At 30.8% G+C, this 21931-nt stretch overlaps 1 protein-coding gene and 1 long non-coding RNA gene across 2 annotated transcripts in view; one reads left to right on the top strand and one right to left on the bottom strand.

The window, feature by feature from the left end:
• The window catches only part of LOC149906966 (arylalkylamine N-acetyltransferase 1-like), a 32967-nt gene that overhangs the window by 9142 nt on the left and 1894 nt on the right, over nt 1–21931 (top strand). Inside the window, exons 2-4 of the mRNA XM_090104018.1 lie at nt 8429–8550; nt 8887–9067; nt 16137–16342. Of these exons, the coding sequence (XP_089960144.1) occupies nt 8429–8550; nt 8887–9067; nt 16137–16342 (509 nt within the window). The remainder of the gene's footprint in view (nt 1–8428; nt 8551–8886; nt 9068–16136; nt 16343–21931) is intronic.
• Nucleotides 10865–12019, bottom strand: LOC149906967 (uncharacterized). The gene is made up of 3 exons (XR_016456936.1): nt 11728–12019; nt 11536–11597; nt 10865–11461 (listed from the first exon to the last, which is right to left on the bottom strand). It is a non-coding gene; the product is annotated as an uncharacterized LOC149906967 (long non-coding RNA).

The following is a 21931-nucleotide window of genomic DNA, read 5'->3' as shown; positions in this document are numbered from 1 at the left end:
CTTACTGCTGGTTTGATTAAGATATAAATAAATAAAAATAATGTTTTTTTTAACTACTGTATTATAGAAACAATGTTGTTCAAAGAACACGTTTAAAAAATTATTTTCTATTATTTTACGGATATTATTTTTCATTCAAATTACTTATATGAAATATTTTGTTATCGTAACGTACATTAAATCAATTAAATTTACAAAAGTTTATAGCTTTGATTAAGATAAAAATTAATAAAAAATATCTTAATACTATTATAAAGGCGAAAGTTTGTAAGTATGGATGTATGGATGTATGGATGTTTGTTACTCTTTCACGTAAAAACTACTGAACCGATTACAATGAAATTTAGCACACATATAGAGAGTAACTTGGATTAACACATAGGATAGGTTTTATACCGGAAATCCACGGGAACGGGAACTATGCGGGTTTTCCTTTGAAAACGCGGGCGAAGCCGCGGGCGGAAATCTAGTATTAAATACAGTCAAACGTTTAACATACAATTTTAAATTCGTCGAAATAATCAATGAGCAATCGATATACTCGTATAACAGAGATTTAATGAAACGAATAGTCGGCATTGAGAGAGCTCAATTTATCATTTCATGATGACCCAATCAAGCATTAATTATATTAGTAGAATATGATTTAGGATATTAAGTAACGGAGCCTTTAAACCTTGATGTGATCTGATGCAATAATATTTAAAGTAACATGAGATTTAATAGTTAAAATTGCGCTAAATTTCTCCTAAATCAAGATTGAATGTAACATGTTAGAAGTTTGTCATAAATGGTAATGGTCATACGTCTCTTTTTTTCTTTCTTTATTTTTTATCAATTTTTCATATTTAAAATAAATAGAATTGAATCTTAATTCAAAATTGTTTATATATGTATGAAAATGCAGTCTTTGATTTTATAATCTCCGATATTTATGGACATGCCATTTTTCTTACTTACGAGATACCTTGAAGGCATTCTTATCAGATTACAAATTATACCACTGTTATATTTCAAATGACCCAATTAACCATACATGGTCTAGGCAGTTAGCACAAATTAGGTCTCGTACACTCAGTAAAACGAGTTATTCACAACTATATTCAATATCAAGGTATATTAAATACGCCGGTCACATGAGTAATGTTTATAAATATATTTAATGTTCATTTTATTCATAAATTTAATCGAGAACTAATTTATTCAAATTCTCAGATAATAAATATGACACCTATAGCTATAATAGCGGTTCTTACATAATCTTTATAAAAAGCTATGTTCCGCTTGACCCATTTATTTCGCACAAAATTGGAAGCTAAGCATAAGAACTGGAAGATACGGGTAGACGTTTCTAGAAAGACCTTGGCTGTGGCTAGCCCACTGGCAGTTTAAAACCAATACTATCATACTAGATCTTTGGCAATTAGTTCCGGTAACACTACCGCGTGTCGTGACTCGCTGATACAATCGCAAAACTTCCGACAAAATTAACACATAGTTAACACGTTCAAGACGGGGCCCGATTTTGGCTACTTATCGTTGGGCCGGCATAGGGCTTACAAGACCTGTTGTTGAACTTCATTTACGGCCGGCATCAGGTGGAAAGGACCTGTTACACCTTTTGACATTAAAATCAAATGTGTCATCCAGTTGAAGACTTTTTTGAATATTCTTTCTTGAAATGTATTGTTATTGAATCACTGCATAACAACATTAGACCCGTTTTTGAAAAAAATATCATTAAATGATGTTAAATAAGTAGTAAAATTATAGGATCTTATACACCTGATCCCGGCACTAGTGAATACGATTGCTAGTGATGTCAAATGAATCGACTATATAATTAAAAAAAATCAATTTATTTTTACCTCAAAAACAGTATGCGCTTCATTATAACAGTACCCCTACCATGAGTTGACATAGTTAAATCGTCTGACGTAACTACAATAGTAAACGTGAATAGTTCACGAGATTATTTTCCGTGAATGACGTATCTATCATCGAATAGTTATAAACTATGACATATGTCAAAATTAGAACTCATGGTGCAAAAATTGTATGGTTACTACAGCGAGTGTAGTATAGTTTACTATACGTTATCTACTGTAGTATACTATAATGCACCTCATGGTAGGCTTTTTAGTTCTAATACGGCACACTAGGGGGCGCTGTACCAAATTTCATACAAACCGCTTACTACAATCGCTAGCGAGTATCGCGTGCGTAAACTCATGGTAGACCTACTGTTATGAAAATACGAGGGTGGATCAAAAAGTTCTTGGAATCACTATAAAAATGTAAAATCTATTTTCCAAACTTTGTTTTTCTCTTTGTAAAAAATGTTTTTTCTAACTATCAAAAATCTCAACCACGGCTACCATTGCCGCATCATAATCGTAAAATTTTGTTAGATATATAATAATAGATATCAATACAATATCGCAACGTCTAATTATTATGCACATCACTAATTAACTGACCTGTCACCAAGGGCCGGCTATCGGGTTATCAGGCATCGGGTCTTTTAGATCCGATATCCGTCCTGCAAGGACAAAATTTCTTTGCAGGCCGTATCAGGTCTTTAAGATCCGATACAATATTTTTCCTTTTATGGGTACTATTTAGTGGCAGAATACCAGTCAATATATCTGTCACACTCTCACTACAAAAAATCCTAAAGTAAACTACCCCGGCCCATGCGATAGCAATAGAAATCTCCCTCCGGCCCGCGCGAATAGTTCACTTCAGGTGTTTTCGACCCGATGCCGTACTGAACGTGTTAATAATGTGCGAATGCTTCCTTACAATAGGGCATTTACATTCGGAAGGTCTCTCTTTAGTCATTTTATATGGAGCAAGGAAATTCTTCTCAGTACCCATTTTATAGCAATCTTTTACGAGCATTTTATTATGCTCTCTTTGATTGCAACTTTTACCCTAATTATAAGATGAAAAATAATCTATTAAAAAAAACCTTAACTGTACGTCTAATCCATAACATCTAATCACTTCAAAGCAAGGTATGTTAATAAGATACGAACTGTAAAAAAGAGATATTGTAAATTTAAAGAGCTGAATCCAAGCAATTTAAAATTAAATAATTTTAACATTGTATTCCGTAATAATAATCAGATGAATAGTTTACAATAATTGTTTTACATAATATAATAATAACGTGTTAATTAACATGTAATAAAATGTTAAATTTAAAATTTAAATTTTTGTGTTTATATTTAATCATAAAATTCGCAAAAAATAATAGTTAAGTACCTACTAAAAACATACGTATTTTTTAATATTTCAATAGGTCTTTATATACCACTAATACCACCTGAAAATCCACGTAGGTACTTTAACTATCCATGCTCTTTTGATCAGTAACTTTGACACATTCAATAACTTTATTTAACTACTAACGAGATATCTAATTTATGTCTAATAAAGTATGGCATTTATTTAATCATTATTATTAAGTTATTATTATGTCGCTAATAAACGGAGACCTGCAAGAGTCGTCTTGAAAAATATAATAGGTTGTTAATAAAATGCAGATCATCCATTGTAAATACGCTCTAGTTATTAAATCGAAAAATATATTCCACTATGTAAATAATGCTTGTTATTATAGTATCATTTACAGGAATTAACAATTTAAAAGATAACACTATGTAATAGTTAACAGTTAGTACATAATAATTAATTTAATTTATTTAAGCTCGAAAGTTAGTCTCTCCAAAATGTCTCCAAATTATCTTGTTGTTCTTTCACCTGAAAACTACCGAAGAGCTTTGACTGAAAATTTGTTGCCTTCTGAGAAAATTATCTGAAAGTACCTGGAAAATAAACTAGGAACTTTTTACGAACTAAAATATACTAAAAATATTATAAACACTTTGCTTAATCCAAACATCTTCTAGAAACTGCAAGTGAACATCATTGACAAAAGCTTATTGTTCCCGCGAGATTGGAACAAAGTTTCGCGGTCAAGGCCGACCAGTGCTTCAATAAAAAATACCGTAACATAAAATCATATGAGAATTAAAACGGTTTACTGAATAGCTTCTTACGTACTTCCTGAATTTATCATTTTACATATTTTGTCTTTATCAACGTATTTTTTACTTTAAAAAAATCTACAGCTTAAGCTTTGTTTTTTATACAGATTTAGGTATAAATGAATAGTGAGTTCAGTTAACGGATAACAATGGATGTATTTTTAGAATTTTTCGACAGATTGTTAGTCTTATTTCAATAAAATTTAAATATTCACATTGTAGTACGGTTTTGGCTGCTTAAAGTATACCCACTCTCAGTCTGTTGGTTCCATTAAAAAATTACTCATTTGAACAAGGAAGTGTGATGAATTAGTTTTTATTACAAGTATTGCTGGATATCATATAGGTACTAAAATATGTAAAAAATGCACTGTATAAATGTAATTATCCCGTTTTGTGTCAAGAATAATGAATATTGTGATTATAATAATTGGTAGTTTTGCTTGTCAGCAGTTTCGGCAAAAAATCATTTCAACAAACGTTGATAAATTAAAAGTAATTAATAAAAAATTCGAACACAATTTAAAGATAAAGTTTTTTTTTTCACGCATTCGAAAATACTAACTATTAACTACTTAATATATGATATATCTACTCTGTAATAAACACAATGTTGTATAAAATATTTTGTAGATTTTTTTTTTTTGCTGTTTTCAAAAGAGAAAAAGATTTACTTTTAATAAATATATTAACTGAAAGGAGAATGTTGATATAAAGACGACAGTCGTGTTATTTAAATACTAAAGTAATTTACATAATTCATATGGACGCCATAAAAATATTTATGTGATAATTATCTTACATACCTCCTCAAGTAAACTGCTTTGAAAAATAGTACTAACTTGAAGTATGTATTCACTTGCCTTTTAATCAATACAATGTCATTATTATTTTACATAACTCATAATTAAATAAAATATATTTATTACAAATATACATTGTATCAAATACCTTGATATTAAACACAATATTAAACGTTACATCTATTTAGTTGTCAACAAATGATTGCTTTTACAACAATCATTTGTCAATACACATAATCAATCAGTGGAAAACAAATAATAATTACTCATGTACGATTGTACAAAGATACGATCTATGTATTAATTATATACAAATTAAATAATAGTAGCTTTTCTTGCGGCTTTCCGGTATAATAGAAAGTTAAGTTTATATTTAGGTATATATCATAATACTAGCTGCGCTTCCCGGTTTCAGTTTTCACCCGCGTGGCTCCGCTCCTGTTGGTCTTAGCGAGCCTAAAGCCCTCCTCGATAAATGTAATAAAACTCTTCAGATTTATAATATTAATTCTAGGTACTTGATAATTTTCGACGAAAATGTATTCAATCTTTTACTTTTTATATGTATTTCATGCATATTGTTAGCCATTAACTCATGTACCTATTTTCATTTTTTTTATTATAAATGTTAAGTAAATAGTATAAATTTGTAGATATCAGCGTTTTTTTGCGTTCGAGAATATTCTTAACTGATGCTTTACATAAATTTTATCGTAAGTTAAAGGTCTTTTTAAAAGGACGCTATGTTTCCGAGTTAAAAAATTAAACAATAGTAATTAAGGGTAAGGACTTGATAACAATAATGTTAAATTTCTATATTTTGGTACAAGGTTGCATTTTTATTCCAAGTACTTTTATCAAATTTATTAACGCGTTTAAACCAAGGTGACAATTGTTGAACAGTCCCTTACAGACCTAAACTGTTTTAAAGTCTAATTGGTTCGCAGGAGACTGGATTTTAACGAACCTATGGGAGCAAATTTCAACCCTATTAACATAAGTAATAATGATTAAATTGCTCAAATTATTGATGGTATCTGAAGTCCATTTTGCAAGTATTTCCAGTCACGACTCTATTAAGCCAATGCAAGAATATCAAATCGTCTAGTTGACCTGAAACTGTCAGACAACTGTTTATTCTGATTCTAGTTTAAAATTATTTAAACTACTATGGACAACAAAGTATACAATAATATGCAAAGCTTATACAGAACCCTTAAACACGTTGATAAAAAGTATCTAGTATGTATTATGACGCGGAGAAAAAAAAGAATGAAACAACTCTTTTTAAGGGGACTGACGTCAATCCTCTGTGGCCTTTAGGAACCAGCAGTACAAAGTAACTAAACGTGCTTTTATTAATGAAGCACACAAATGAAACGTAACCTTTATGCTTTACCTTTGTGAAACGTAAGTAGCCCGCAATAAATATATGACGCATAATGACGTAAAGGGAATAAATAGGAGTAAAATGATCCGTGAGAAACAATATTGTCAATGGGCTTACTCATTCTCAAGTCTTTGTATACTACGTGACTTGGCTTTCGTTTCACTAGTCTATTAAATATATGTACAGTATGATATTGTGTCCGTAAAGTTTGCGTATTATGTCATTTGTAGGGCATATTTTATAATTGTAATTGATTGGCATTCGTCACAGCTCAATTACTATTTTATGCTTCATTTAGATTCATTGCATATTATAATTATTTATTTATTAAAATAACCCCATAACGAATCAAGCTTCTAATCCAAGAAAGACGCTGTTTACTTACCTACAGTCGAAATAACGTTAACATACAAATTGAAAAGCTGGAAATTGCTAACAATATTTTTTTGCGGTTGACCGCAAAAAATTGATTGTGTACGGTGTTTTCACTTACTACAATCTACGTACACCATACATACAAAATTATATTGAGACTGGATCATTTACAAAGGAACTCTCTAAAAACTACAGAATTTATTCATAACATAACTAAATAGGGCAACAAATGTTGCGTGTAAATGTAGTAGCTATTTTGACTTATCAAATTGATTTATTTATTAAAGATAGCAAGTACTTCTGCAAAATAAATAAATAAATTATTATTATGTTTGCATATGTCACACTTGACATAACTTGACTATAATTCTTGAATAACATTATAATTATCATAATTGTCACAGTTGATAATGCAATTATGATCTTGCATAATGTCATAACTTATAGTACAAGTGTCACTCATGTTATAAAGTCAATGTAGTTATTCGTTTTAAAAATATAAAAAATATACCTCCATTTAAAATAACTGATATAATAAGTGTCCACATATATATTTATTACATAAAAGTTATACATATATTTTGTGTCTCTCCTTTCTATACAATGTTATGGGACCTATCCCAAAAAAGAGTTGTGTATGAAATATTTTTTGAGAATCGCCGGTTCATTCATTCCTGCTTTTTTTGCAACTTATTATTATTATTCTTTTTTTGTTTGTTATTTTATATTAATAACAATTTTACAAAGTTATTCAGATTATATCATTTATTATACGAGCATTCACTGACGCACAACTATTAATTTGATTATCGCCAATATAGATCTTAATAACAATTAACAAGCTTATTTTACATCACATTGTATTCGTAAATTGATTCTTGTATACAATATACATTAAATATTTCTAGTTGTAAGTATTATTGTTTCGTAACAGTAGCTAGTAGTACAAAAACTTCCGTGACGAGTAAAGTTAATGCTTTCAAATTACTGACCTGCCGCAACATAAACATTATTTTAATATATTCCATATAAATGTGCAATAAACAGCTTAAGCTTAATAACGTAAATGGAAGAACGCAATTTTAATTGTATGCAACGAGGGTGACTAATTTTATGTTCATTCCTTGGCCGGTTAATCTTTTGTAGTATCGGGTTACAGGGAATGACGCTGTCCTGAATTAGTTCAGTTCAGTATGTCATACCTTCAGTTTCTTCTTGTCGTTCTTTGAAAACACTCTCGATGTTTCGTATAGTAATTAGGAAATTTTTCCCCTTTTCTGAAGTAAGTCGATATTGTTAAGGATTCATGTAATTGTATAGATTTCATCAAATGAGACTGTAAACATTGTTTATCTTAGAAAACTCATCACTAACAAACGAAATCATTGATTAGTAGGTTTCATAATGTAAAATTTTAACTTCATACTAATTACGTAATATAAATACATATCACGTAATATAGAAAAATACATATGTATATTTAATATTATATGCGTTAATTTGTAGGTTTATGAATGTAGTGGGAATTGTCGCCCAAGTGTTTTGGCGCGTTCCTTTTTCTTAACGTAAAACGTTCACAAATACCAATTTAAACTAATCCAACTTACGTTAAGTACTTAACTAGACTAGAGGATAGTTAAGAAAATTAATACGAGTATTTGAAATCATTATCCATAATGTAACGTAATCCTTAAATATAATATGGGTTTGATTAGTAGTAGTCTTCGCAGTGGTAAAATTTATACAGAAAGGTAATACTTATATTATCTTGAGGAATCTATTTTGATTATAATCATCTTTTACAGTTGGCGGATAAGCTACCAGCTCAACTCAAAGAGCTGAGCCTTCGGCCACGTTCCAAACCCGCCTACAGTCTCCGGAAACTCACCACCAATGATAAGGATGCCGTTATTGACTTCTTGAGAAGGTGTGTACTCTATTCTTGATTCCTGAATTTCCTTACTGTGTTCAAAATGAATTTTCAAAAATAGATTGGCAAGGATAATGTACTTATACCTTATTTATTTTGAAGTGCTCTATGTACTCAATCTTTAAATTTCACTACTGATGTATTGGCATCAACCTCACGGTAGAAAAAGAAAGCTTCGCACATTTTCAAGCAAAGACTATCATTTGCAATTGCGTTCCCTGCTTTTAATTAACTTCAAAAAGACAACAAACATCGGTGATAGTGTTCTTCAACGATTATACTTCGGAAGTTTTACCTTAAATTTGTTTAGTATTATATTTTTTGTCCATACAGATATTTCTTCCGCGATGAGCCCCTAAACCAGACCATCAACCTACTAGAAACGCCTGAATCCCGATGCTTCGAATTAGAAGACTATGCGGCAAGCACTCTGCAGGATGGAGTGTCTATCGCGGTTGTTGATGAAGATGGCAAATTTGTTGGCATGGTCATCAATGGGATTGCTAAGAGAGATGTAAGTAGAACATGGTTTTTCTTTAGTGCATTGAAATTTAAGATTGTGCGGGTTCATTACAGTTTTTAGAATCATGTTTTCTTTATATTATACTAGCGGTCCGCCCCGGCTTCGCCCGTGGTACATATTTACGTTTTCTCTACATAAAAACCATCCTCGTACTTCAAGGAATATAATAAAAAAAGAATTATCGAAATCGGTTCAGCCGTTCTCGAGTTATGCGCTTACCAACACATTTTGCGATTCATTTTTATATATAAGATTTATACTATATTATTTTTAATCATATCATGCTATTATACCCGACTAGCTTTTTTTGACAGTTTTGATTTTTTTTTGTTTTATATTTGCATTGAACACAAGTAACATTAGAAATCCGTAGCTCCGAAAGCATTAATCACAAAATACCATGATGTAACTTAAGACGATACACAAAAAAAAATCCACTGCTTGGCGGGCGGAGTCTAATAGCTCGCTATCGCGAACGCGGGTGTGCGCGAAGTCATTCTTGCATACTCGCCGCGCTGCCGCTGGCCGACTCGGGACAAACATGTATGGAGTCGTCATACAGTTATAATATTGTTATACATATATTTAATTGTTGATTTATTGGTTTTATTTTCTTGCTTATAAACACAAAATTATCTTCTTTTTAACAACTACTTAGACATTATTAATAATTATTATTATTTCGTTATGTTTACTTTATTACAAAATAATACAGGTTATAAATAATCTTTCAAATAACAAAAAATATTGTTACTCTGAAAAAATGAAATGGTACCTAATTACGCGGACTACTGAATTGATTTAGATAGAATTTTATGCTGACGTAGATATTACATCATGCCCAGAAATGAAACGTACTATTTCTGAAAGAAGTTATAAACCCTAATTCTTCTCAGTCAAAGTCAAGAGTGGAAGATATCGCTAATACAGTAAAACTGATGCGAAACTTTGGATGTTAATTTGTATATTTTTTTGTTAGTTGTTACTTAATCACGTCAAGACTACATTACCAATTTTGATAAAATATTTTAGCTAATTGCCTGGATTTACATATAGGATACTTTTTATCCGAACTGAACACTTCTGTGGGATAAAACAGGATTCACGATATAACCTAATTCCACGCGGGCAAAGCCGCGGTCGGAATGATATTTTTTTTAAATAAAAAAATTGTTTAAAAAAAACACAAAATATATTGACGCATGTATTGCACGCCTCATAAGCGAAGCGTTGAGGTGAGTACTACTGTCACTTCGCGCAAAACATCTGATTTTTCAAACTTAAAATGTCTTTATGTATCATACATTGCACTTGTAAGATAATACATACACACACATATTAAGAAAAAACACTATTTTTAACGTTCATGATATTTTTGATGTCATTTTTGTTATTTAAACTAGTTAAAAAACAGTTTAAAAAAGTTCTGTCTTGGACGTCCGTGTGTCTGTATGTGCGGATCCTTTTTCTTGTTAACACGATAGCGACCGAAATACTTTACTAATCGAGTCTTTTTTTTTCTCTTACGCTTGAGTATGCTCAGGAATAGAACCCTTTCATTTTTCAGGGTCTGATTCGATGTGGTTTAATTGTTATTAAATAAACAAAAATAATAATTAATAAATATTTATTAAAAAAAATTATGAGGCGTGCACTTTTGGATTTTCCAAATTATTTATTTTTTGCACTCCATTATAATTGTAATTATTCATTACAAATAATCAAAATAACTAGGAGTATTCCAATCACAAATTTGTTTATGTAAAGGAAAGAAATAAAAATAGCCAGAACAAAGTTAGGCCCTGGTAGGATAGGTAGGCAGGTACAGCAATGTGAGACGAACACTGGCTTATTTATACCAATAATAATGTATTATAAACATTAAATTAAGTTTACTTTCTAACAACAAAAATACATAATATTAGCTAATGTGAAAACGAATCAACCAATCATCCCACAACAATGAAATGTGCACACAAATATTCATCCAAATCGGTTCATGTGATTAGGAGGAGTGACTGCAGCGCCATCCTCCGGGCCCAATTGTGTTTCCAGATCACCTAGGAACTCAATTTAATATACTTACACAAAATTTTTCGAAATGAAAACTCACATTACTATGTAAATATGAAGATAAACCGGTTTTAGTACTAAGCAATTTCCCGCACAGGTGTAGTAAGTATAAATGAAATAAATATCAACATCAAATTCTTTATACAACATACTTATCTACCACCTACTAAGAAATTCTTGAAATTTTTTCGTATTTTTTTAAAATATAATACTACTCCAACGAGCTCCTGTTCCATAATTCCATATTACGTCCACCATACTTCCACTAAGTTCACCATGATTTTTTATTTCTTTGCACTTTGTTGCTTTTTGCTAAAAATGGAATCATGCGATAAAACCAGTAGAGCGTTGATAACATACATTTTTGACTGAATAAAGGTACTTACGAAGGAGTGGGTTCACATTGTGAACAATCAGTGGGTTTATTTTCCTTCTGGATTCCGGATTTCTGAAAAGATTATTTATGCTATAAATGAAAAAATCTTACACATTCGTTATGTACTTAAAACAGGGGTACATACATATCAAACATCGTCTATAATACAATTATCATCAAATTTAAAATAAAACCAACTTACTTCATTACTTTGTTCCAATTGTAAGCATTCTTTTTCCTCCAACCTTTATGTTTCTTCTTCTTATTTTCTTTATTGTCCCCATTTGTCTCATTTTGTCTTATCGTGTTGTCACCCTTTTTTACGATTGCGCAAGCGACACAAGTTCCCCGTGTGACGGCCGTAGCGGGAATGACTCGTGCAGCGATCGGGGTAGGAAGGTACAGGGCGGCTCTCGCTATATTGGCTGGTCAGGCGCTAATTTCAAGTATTTCTTGTTTATTTCAAAACCATCGCATATTTCAAAATTCTAACACGGTAGACGTATAGGTTGTATATTTTATAGTTAATATCTAAAAAGTCGTAACTTTACGTTTGTTATTTTGAAGATGCCAGAGATTAAAAAAAAATAACAATGAGATCTTTGTATTTTTTTTCTATCGAGAAAATATCATGGAATCATGTTTCTAAAACGGTAGACGTATTGTGTTACTATTGAACTTTCTTGTCAAGAATTTTCATCACGACAACTTTAATAATATAAAAATTACGAAGGTTTAAAAAGGGCCGTAAATGTTAGAAAAATTAATTCATCACCTTAACATTGGGATATTTTTCAACTTACCTGTAGGTACCTATTACCAAAACAATTTATAAAGTGTAGCGCGTGCCATGTTGAAAGAGTTTTGTAAGAAGACAGTTTTCAAAACCTTACTTCCTTTCCTGTCAGCACAGTCAGTTAAACGAAGCACGTGCCAAAGGTAATGTAAATAAATATCTTTAATATGTTTCTTCCGGCCAGGTGTCGATTAATGTCGCGAGAATTACACGCTCTGAATATTAAACGTATTAAAGTTATATTTATCGGTCTAATATTTTTTTATTTACAAATTATAGTGTTATCTGAACTTGAAATTAAATGTTTTGTGCAGTAATCTACTTCTCTTCGTATAGCTATTTAATGAAAATTTTGATAAGCGTGGCCACAGCTGCAGCGTGACGTTCGCGTTAGAATGCTATTAAGTGCTGAATACTGATTATCACAAAATTGTTAGATGGATATCTAGAAGTGAAAATAAACAACAACTCTAGCTACTAATTTCCATTTAATAGTATTATTTTCATATATTTTTCTTATCGCCATATCTTAAAGCGTTTGTAAGCATTTTCTGTGTTCATTATACAAGAAAATGTTTTCAATTTCAGGACATTTGATCAATATTTATCACGTCTATGTTTATTCCTCCCGACGTTAAGAATGTGTTTGACAGAAACCCGATAATTGGAAAGGGAAGGAAACCTCTTGCAAGGGCGTTAGTCCCTTCGTAGTTGAATGTCGTAGCATAAATATAGGTACTTACAATCTAAATAAACAGGCGATTCGTCTTTTTAACAAAGAATATAACTTCTGGTAGATAGATATTCTGGTGTCTGAATTAATATTTGACTCTTTGTCAATATTAATTTTCTGCCCGTCTGTCTATTACACTTTTACGCGTATTGGCATTGTTATTTTGAATTAAGTAATTTAATATCAAAAAGTTTTTAGTCAACAAACAATTATTTTTATTATGGCTCAAAAGTAATTGTACATTAATTTAATTTAATCATTCTTATGATTTATAGCTCCATCCGCCTTTCGTAGCTAAATTTAAAAGTCAATCTTACAAAGCACAAATAAAATATGCCCCTGAAATTTTTATAGGCTCATATACTGAATGCAGTTTCTGAGAAAACGTATAAACCATTACCTTTAAAACATGTTATATAAACAATAAATGTTTTCAAAACCATACAAAAGTTCAATAACTATAATGTCATAATATAAATATAGAAACAATTATTTATGAAAGTTGATAACTTGATACCTACAGTTAGGTACTTATTTCATAAAATACTTGTCTCATGTCTGGTATAAGTAGTCCGTTTATCGAGGAAGGTATATAATAAGGCACAACATATTTTGTGAAAATAAGAAAATTATTATTTTTGAGAGACGAATGGACGCTTATATCATCATCATCATCAACCCATATTTTTACCTTCTGCAGGGATAATAAGAGGACACAATATACATAACAATCCCTGAAATCAAACTTTCTTGATAGGTATTATGTAACTCTGACAATGTCACAAGCAAGTCACAAGTAATTTGGAGTCGGAAATTCAGTTTTTCATTAATCCTTCCACGTATTGGAAATTAATGAAAGACAAATGATTCTTGAAACATCCATTAATTTTGGAAAATTTCTTATCCTCATTGATTTTTTCTTCTGATTTTTTGGTACTATATTCATATCGAAATATCGAACATCATTTTGATATTAAATCCATACTAATATTATAAATGCGAAAGTAACTCTGTCTGTCTGTCTGTTACTCAATCACGCCTTAACTACTGAACCAATTTGCATGAAATTTGGTATAGAGATATTTTGATATCCGAGAGAGGACATAGGCTACTTTTTATCCCGGGAAATAGGATAAGTTTTATCCCGGAAGTCCCACGGGAACGGGAACTATGCGGGTTTTTCTTTGACTGCGTGGGCGAAGCTGCGGGTGGAAAGCTAGTTGATGTATTATTTTTGTTATTCATATTTTTTAATTTATTGCATTTTGAATGATAAAATAAATTAATTCCACTTTCAAACTTGATTATTACGTATTCTGATGCTTCAATCTAAGATAATAATGCCGTCAGAATTAACTAAATATTTGTTAGAAACATTTCCAATAATTTGACTTGTTTTTCAACTATTTTAACAGTCAAGTAAAATACCTTTCAATTCCATGCAATTTAATTTCCCATCAAAACAAACAAAACAATTTAAATTAAACCGAACAAGTATCGTACAAAAAAATTATTACTTCATTGCGCATCTGTGTCGGAAGTCATAAAAACAACATGAAAATTTTCGAAATTGAACCATTTTGAAGCTTCAGCAAGCATTTTGAAAACAATTACAGGTAAATTAGCTTGGAGAATTTTTTGCATATGTAGTGGTGTGTATATTACTCAGATCTTAGAGCGTGTTTCCACTATATCGTTCTGGCCTATACAAAAATGTTTCGATATCCTAACATTACTATTTAATTTTATACTTATTCCTAGCAACACTTTTGTTTTCAATAAAAACAAGTTTTTATTTGAAAGAAAATGGTTTTGAGTTTTGACTTTATAAAAAAAATATATCATTCAATTTTACGTCCTTGAGCAAACGACAAGGCGACTACCGTGAAACAATAAAATATCGTGTCCATAATAATTTGTTTCATAATTAATATTTGACCATAATAATTACGAAACAAAACAAATAAATAAATCGTCACTTGATAGTGGAAAGTGGAAACACGCACAAAACCAGAATAAACCAGTTTACGCTGTCCGCAGGTGCCACGTGCAGTCGTTTGGTACCGTTAGAACATAAAGCACATTTCATTCAAAAATTATAATTATTATGTACGTAGTTTAATTGATAAATTTTGTATTTGTTGATTGTTGTTATTATTTGTTATTATTGTTATAATATTTGTTGAAGTGAATTACATGTCCCGCAGCCGGAGGCCCCAAATGAAAACTCAGATGTACTTAAAAACTACATATTTTAATAGCTAAAATGAGACTTTTACACCCATGTCTGCACGATGCAGACCGGAGTTAAAGAATGAATTTATACAGTTTAATAATTATAAAGACGTAAGCTTGGATGCTAACTAAGGGAAATCGCATCCACATTCTATTCCCGTGCGAACGGCGTATTCAGCAGTTTTGTATGAAGGCAGGGCCATAACTAGTGTTTAATTTGTGTGTAAGTGTTGTAACTTTATATTGTTAATTCAATATGGCTCCAGTGTTAAAACATGGTCGAGGCAAGCCTTTGACTTCTCAAACTAAAGAATTAAACTTTAAATGTCGTTTCTTTTTCAGGTTAGTAAATTTTTCATTTTAGTAACATTGTTAATGTAAAAGTTATATGTATGTTAAATGTGCAAATATTAAAATAAAGTCTCATCTTTTTCAGAGGAGAAACACATATAGTTTAATTTAAAATCCCTTGTATAAAATAAAAACTAAAAATAAAATGTTGTTTTATTTTATTTGCTGACCATACACTACTACAAACGCAAAAATTTCTCCAAGCTAATTTACCTGTACTTATTGCGTCACTGCAACGGATGTCTATAAAAATAAAAAACACTAAGTATAAAATATTTCAAAATTGAAAACTTTTTATGTAGATATAAAAATAATTTATCTAAGCTATTGTATTTAGGAATGCAGATTGTCGATACATTATGACACAAGCGTCCACCTCCTGAATGACCTACTATGTAGGGCCTTTATACCTACTTTCATCCTTTCTCACGAAGTCCTTTCCATTCTTCATATATTAGACTTAAAAGCAAATAACTATAAATTTGTCATTCCCCAGGAGGTAGACTACACAGACAAATCAGAAGACTGTCCCCACCCAAAGTTCAAGCGGATTCTCAAACTGCTCAGTCACCTGGACAGGGAAGCGAGGATCTGGGACAAACTACCAACTTCCTGTGATACAGTTCTGGAGATCAGGATAGCCTCTACACACCCAGACTGGAGAGGCAGGGGACTGATGAGGATCCTTTGTGAGGAATCTGAGTGAGTATTCATTTAAGGTTAAACCAGCCGCTTCATTAATAGCCTAGGTTCTTCATAAAATGGCAATTTTAAATTAATGTTCTAAAAGTATCGTTACACATTAATTAATATGTAGTTACAACTACCTAGTTAATTAAACAAGTTAATCAAGAGCCTTTTTTATAATTGATGAGTAGGCAAGCATTTGACTATCACTTTGCCTGATGAAAAGCGACAAGCGTGGTTTAGGATGGAGCACGCTGACCTAATAAATGTCTATTCACTTTACGTTTAGCCTAGGCTATTAATTAAACGGCTGATTGGCTTCAACATATGCATATTCGATTTATCATTTAAATAATGCTATTATAAGAGGTCAAATATATTAGTAACTAACCGTTATGTCACATAGTTAAATACCTTTAAATTCAATCCATTTCAAACAGATAAAGCATGATTGATTACAAATAAAATCTTTCGTATATTAAACCAGACGTATACTAAGAATTTATTCATAAGCAATTTGTAGAGGCCTTCGACATCAATCAAAAAGTGCGAGACGGTGACTAGACGAACTAAATTACAATCGATATCTCATATAAACGATAAAATATTATAATCCATAGGTATCTATAATTTCTGCACATTATTCAAATCAAAGGCAAATACTAGAATCACACAAACAATAAAAAATATGCTTGTTGACTAAACAATGATAAATAATTCTTATTCATACTATAAGCAGTTTCTCATTCATACTATCCATAAAACGTTAGTATATGTATTAAAAAAAATATTATAAGTAATCTATGCATATCAGTTATCATAGCAATTGCGAATATTATACAATATTTTTTAGCAAGTCTATTTCATAGACAAGGAAATAATTTTCATAAGAAGAACTTTGTCTTAAATATATCGTAATTTAAGTGACAAAAAATTGATTGAGTCTAAAAAGCCTTGAAAGAAAAAATGCGTGGCCAATCTAATTCCAAACTGATTGGAAAATAATCTGCCAGCACAATTATACATGATGGAGCACATTTAAATAATGGCCATTGCATTTAATACAGATGAGCTTCCTGAATCCTGTTTTTAAATAGTTGGTTCAAAAATGCAAATAAACCCTTAGGTTGGTATATGGCATTTATACGAGGATTGCATCTTTTGTTAAAATTAAAAAAAAATCCTAATTGATGTTATGTAAATCCTATTAATATTATAATTAATGTGAAAGTTTGTATGGATGTTTGTTACTCTTTCACGCAAAAACTACTGAACCGATTACAATGAATTTTAGCACACATATAGAGGGTAACTTGGATTAACACATAGGATAGGTTTTATCCCGGAAATCCCACGGGAACGGGAACTATGCGGGTTTATCTTTGAAAATGCGGGCGAAGCCGCGGGCGGAAAGCTAGTAAATATATAAAGACAACATAGAAAAGTTGAGTAGACAGTTGCAAAAGAACTTTATCGAAGTTACACTGTGGTTACACTATCGATTTTCTTTATTCAAAGAATTGCAAATAAGCCTAGCAAGACGAATCCATTATATGCACGGTTTACGCTCCAAATGCACGGATTTGTTTTCAGGTATTGAAATATAAATAAATTGTGAAACGGAAGTGGTAGGATAAGAACAAAACGTCTCTTTGTTTTAATGGTGAAGTAAGATTTTCTTTTAAATGATCGTAACAACTTAACAACTATACGAAAAGCCAATTATTATATAGAGTTACTACCAGTATTATTATATTTTAAAGACATAATACATATAATTGAAAAATGCTTCAGTTTAGATTACAATCATTTATGACTTGCATTTAATGTTGAAGTTTCCAATACATTTAATCTAATATGCAGGATAATAAAGCTATATTAAGATTTATTATGCGACACGTATGTGCAGAGATTGTAACAATACCACATACTTATACAATCGACTAGATTCTTTGCAATACTTTTTTATATCGCGGAAATAATACCTGTTCGCCTTAAAATGGGCACATAAAAGTTACTGTCAACATTCATTGATTTGATTTTCTTTGCAACACGGTAGTAAAAAGTTAGCGGAACCGAAAGAGGTGTGATTCGTGATTGAATGTCATAAAACATGTTGCGGTTTATTGTCTGTGGTTGATTAGTATTTGTTAAGTACAATTTAATTAATACATACCTACATTGTTATATTTAGCCTTCAGTTTTGCGTGTTGCGCGAATTTGAAAAGGATATAACAGTATTGTATAGATATACGAGATTTAGCTCGATCGCTTAATATCTATTTTACACGAAAAAGAAACAAACACTTCACATCCATACAAACTTTTACACTTACAATTTGTAATACATAGTAGTTTGTATTGTAATTTTTTATTTATATTTTTAAGTGTCCTTGATATGGGAATAAAAGTTATAATCCTCGCTTTCTCATGTTCACTTTCCTTGTAAAGGGCAGGACTTAGAGACGTATAACTCATCTCTAACTCTCGTTTCTTTCACCTCTCAGATAGAAATAATAAATAGTATATTAAAATTAACACTTATAGGTAAAGGGGACCTATTGGAAAATTCTAGATACCACCATAGGTTCTCTGAGGTCCACGTATAAATCAATCTTTATATTATGCATGACATGTATATTACCGTGATTATAATCGATAACTACCAACATAATTGCAGAGCAACTGACAAGCAGTACATTATGTATGATAATAGGTACGTTCTTATGTATTGCATTGTTGCCATAGTTTCACAGCGCCTAAGATTATGCTGTCAGCAGTATAATTATTAACAGCAGTGACGGATTTATTATTCCGCCCCTATTTCTATAATTTTAAAATTTTAATATAGCGAGCGAAGCAGCTCTATAAGGTAGAGATATATGGACGTGGCTCGGCCGAGAAAATGGCGCGTGCCGTCATTTTCCTTGACCGCCTATAGAACATTTTTAAACGAGAATAATTATTCTCACTGCCAAAGTTTGATTACTATCGTCTATTATTTCAAATAAGTTCTCATAAACCTGTAATGTCGGAAAAACCTATGCACAACATCTACTTTAAAATTTAAGAAGTAGTTACCATCAATTTTATTAACATATTTAATCCATTAAAAAAGCAACATAGTAAAATATGTTCTTATATGCAATTCTTTTTTTTTTCATCCGCAGTTTTGACGCAAAACAGTTTAGAAATAATAAAAAATGACCACAATCGCCTCATTTAAATAATTGTACACTTAATCAATTTGTCCTTAGAAGGCTTTGTTTAGTTACTAGCTATGTAAAAAATATAATTACAATCCAAACAAGGAGCACAAATAAATTTATAAATTATAACAATCTCTTTAGAAGATTGTGCATTGAACTCAATATTAACCTTATTATAATTTTTATTAGTCGCCATAATATGTAGTAGTTATATATGGGGAGGTGAATTTATGTTAATCCATTACAAATTAATCATTCCCCTGAATAATTTGTGTACATATAATTATTTATCTTCATTTAATTTTGTCTAAATGTCGTTTGCAAGTGACAAGTCAAGAATCTGTTGAATGTACAATATAAATAATTTTTCTTTTGAGTAAATAAACGACATCATATTCAAAATATTAATCTACAAAGTATGGAGATACAATTAAGTTTATAAAATAAGTATAAAAGGTGCTTTTATGTGCACAACATTTGTAATTTCCCTTCATTCGTTATAGTTAAGTTTTTTTTTATCAGGTGTAAGATAATGACAAATACCATGTATCGTTGCAAATGATAACCTGCATAAATACATTATCTATTTTACATTTAAAAGCTACGTTTAAAAATAAGACAACACCGTATTTATTGTCTTATAAATACTATAATGAACGTTTAAACCACGTAATAGCGTTGATCTTTTTTCATGCTTGCAAAACCTTTAACGAACTATAATTATTATTTTATAATAATATCTGTTAGTCATGTTAAATGCCTTATTAATAATGGTTCTGTTTAGGTCTCAATGAGTTTCTAGAAACCCAGGTTTAGGCCAAGGTGCCGTAGTGGACATTTCTTGATTTAATTAACGATAATTCTTGATTTCTTGGGTCAAGTTTAATGTAAGCCACGTTTTTATTGAGATAATGAATCAATTTAACAAGTTATATTTAAATGCAACATAATAATGCTCCAAGAAACAAAAATGAAAAATAAAAAAAAGAAAGGGGTAGGTATGTAACACAGTTTTGTAAGTTTCACATAACCTCTTGTGAAAAAGACGTCGTGTGATTTTAATTTCGGTTTTAGTACGATTAAAATGAGTTGACTTAAGAAATGTACGTATTTTTTTTAAAGTTAAGAATTCAGAAATGAAAAACAATTATTCCAATAAATCAATACGGCCACTTTATCTCGTGTAAATATCTTGAGAAAAAGAAATAAGAGTCGGCTTTTTTCATAACAAGTAAACTCTCAGGTATCAACTGGAATTGTTTTTACATTACAAATTTACAATATTTAGCTGCCTCCTTGGTCTAGTAGGGGCACCATCGACAGAGAAGTCCCAGTTCAAAGCCAGATTCATATTATATAAAATAGATCTTCTCATATTTTATAATATGAAGAATCTTTATTGAAAATTTGTGAAATCTGCATTAAATTCCTGTACAGTGACAGTGGGGCTTCAATCGAGATTTACTGACACCCTATTTCATTCAAGAGGGCTAGTGGACATTCACGGCCAGTCAATTTTGTGCGTCGTCCAATGTTTTAAGCGAAATGGTGAAAATGCAATTTTTTCGACAGTCCATCGGAATTTCACTTTCACGATCATATTGTGGTCGCGACTCGCGGCATTTGATGCCATGGACTGAATGAATGCCCACCTTAAGTTTATTGTTCGGTTTAGTGTCCTTACTCCTTATACACTAACCACTCGCTTGATTTCCAATACAATGTGCATCCGGCATAGGCTATGACTACAAATAAATTAGTCACAAAACAGGAGTCTTATTATGATCGATTCCGCATGAGTTTCAGACATGTGACACACGTCGTGATTTATAGACCTAAATGATTTACTAGTTCACCTCGATGCTATTGTGATCTTATTTAGGAAGTAAGTCGTTAATTAGTCATTTTTGAATTGTCTAATTATTGCAGTAATTGACACTGTATAAGTTTTAATTGCATTCATTGTTTGTTATCAGGCGCGTAAGTCAATCAGTGATTATATTACATGAGATCTGTCTCTTGTTAAACATATCAGCTATTTTTAACAGTTTTATAAAAGTCTTTCCGTAATTATTATAATTAATTGTTTCTAAACTTTATTTATTTGTCTGAATTCCACTACAAGACATTTATACCATACGTTTAAACAATAAAAAATATTTTGAATATATACATATTACTTACCTACATAGGTTTCATCGCCAGACGTAAAGTCATTCTCGAACATGTACCCGAAATAGAACCTCCATTCTCTAATAATTCAAAATGATACGACCTTTGTTATTTAACGCTTGCTAAAATTAAAGTTTTTTTTACGTACACGTATCTACTAAAAATATCGTAAAATATACGATCTTTTACAGTGAATTACAAGAAACACCCCAGTTTATGTTAA

The sequence above is a fragment of the Colias eurytheme genome, chromosome 7, assembly GCF_061535395.1.
Source record: "Colias eurytheme isolate Ceu_HAF_F1 chromosome 7, ilColEury1 Martin Lab GWU primary, whole genome shotgun sequence".
Taxonomy (NCBI): Eukaryota; Metazoa; Arthropoda; class Insecta; order Lepidoptera; family Pieridae; genus Colias; species Colias eurytheme.
This window is presented reverse-complemented; position numbering and strand designations above follow the sequence as displayed.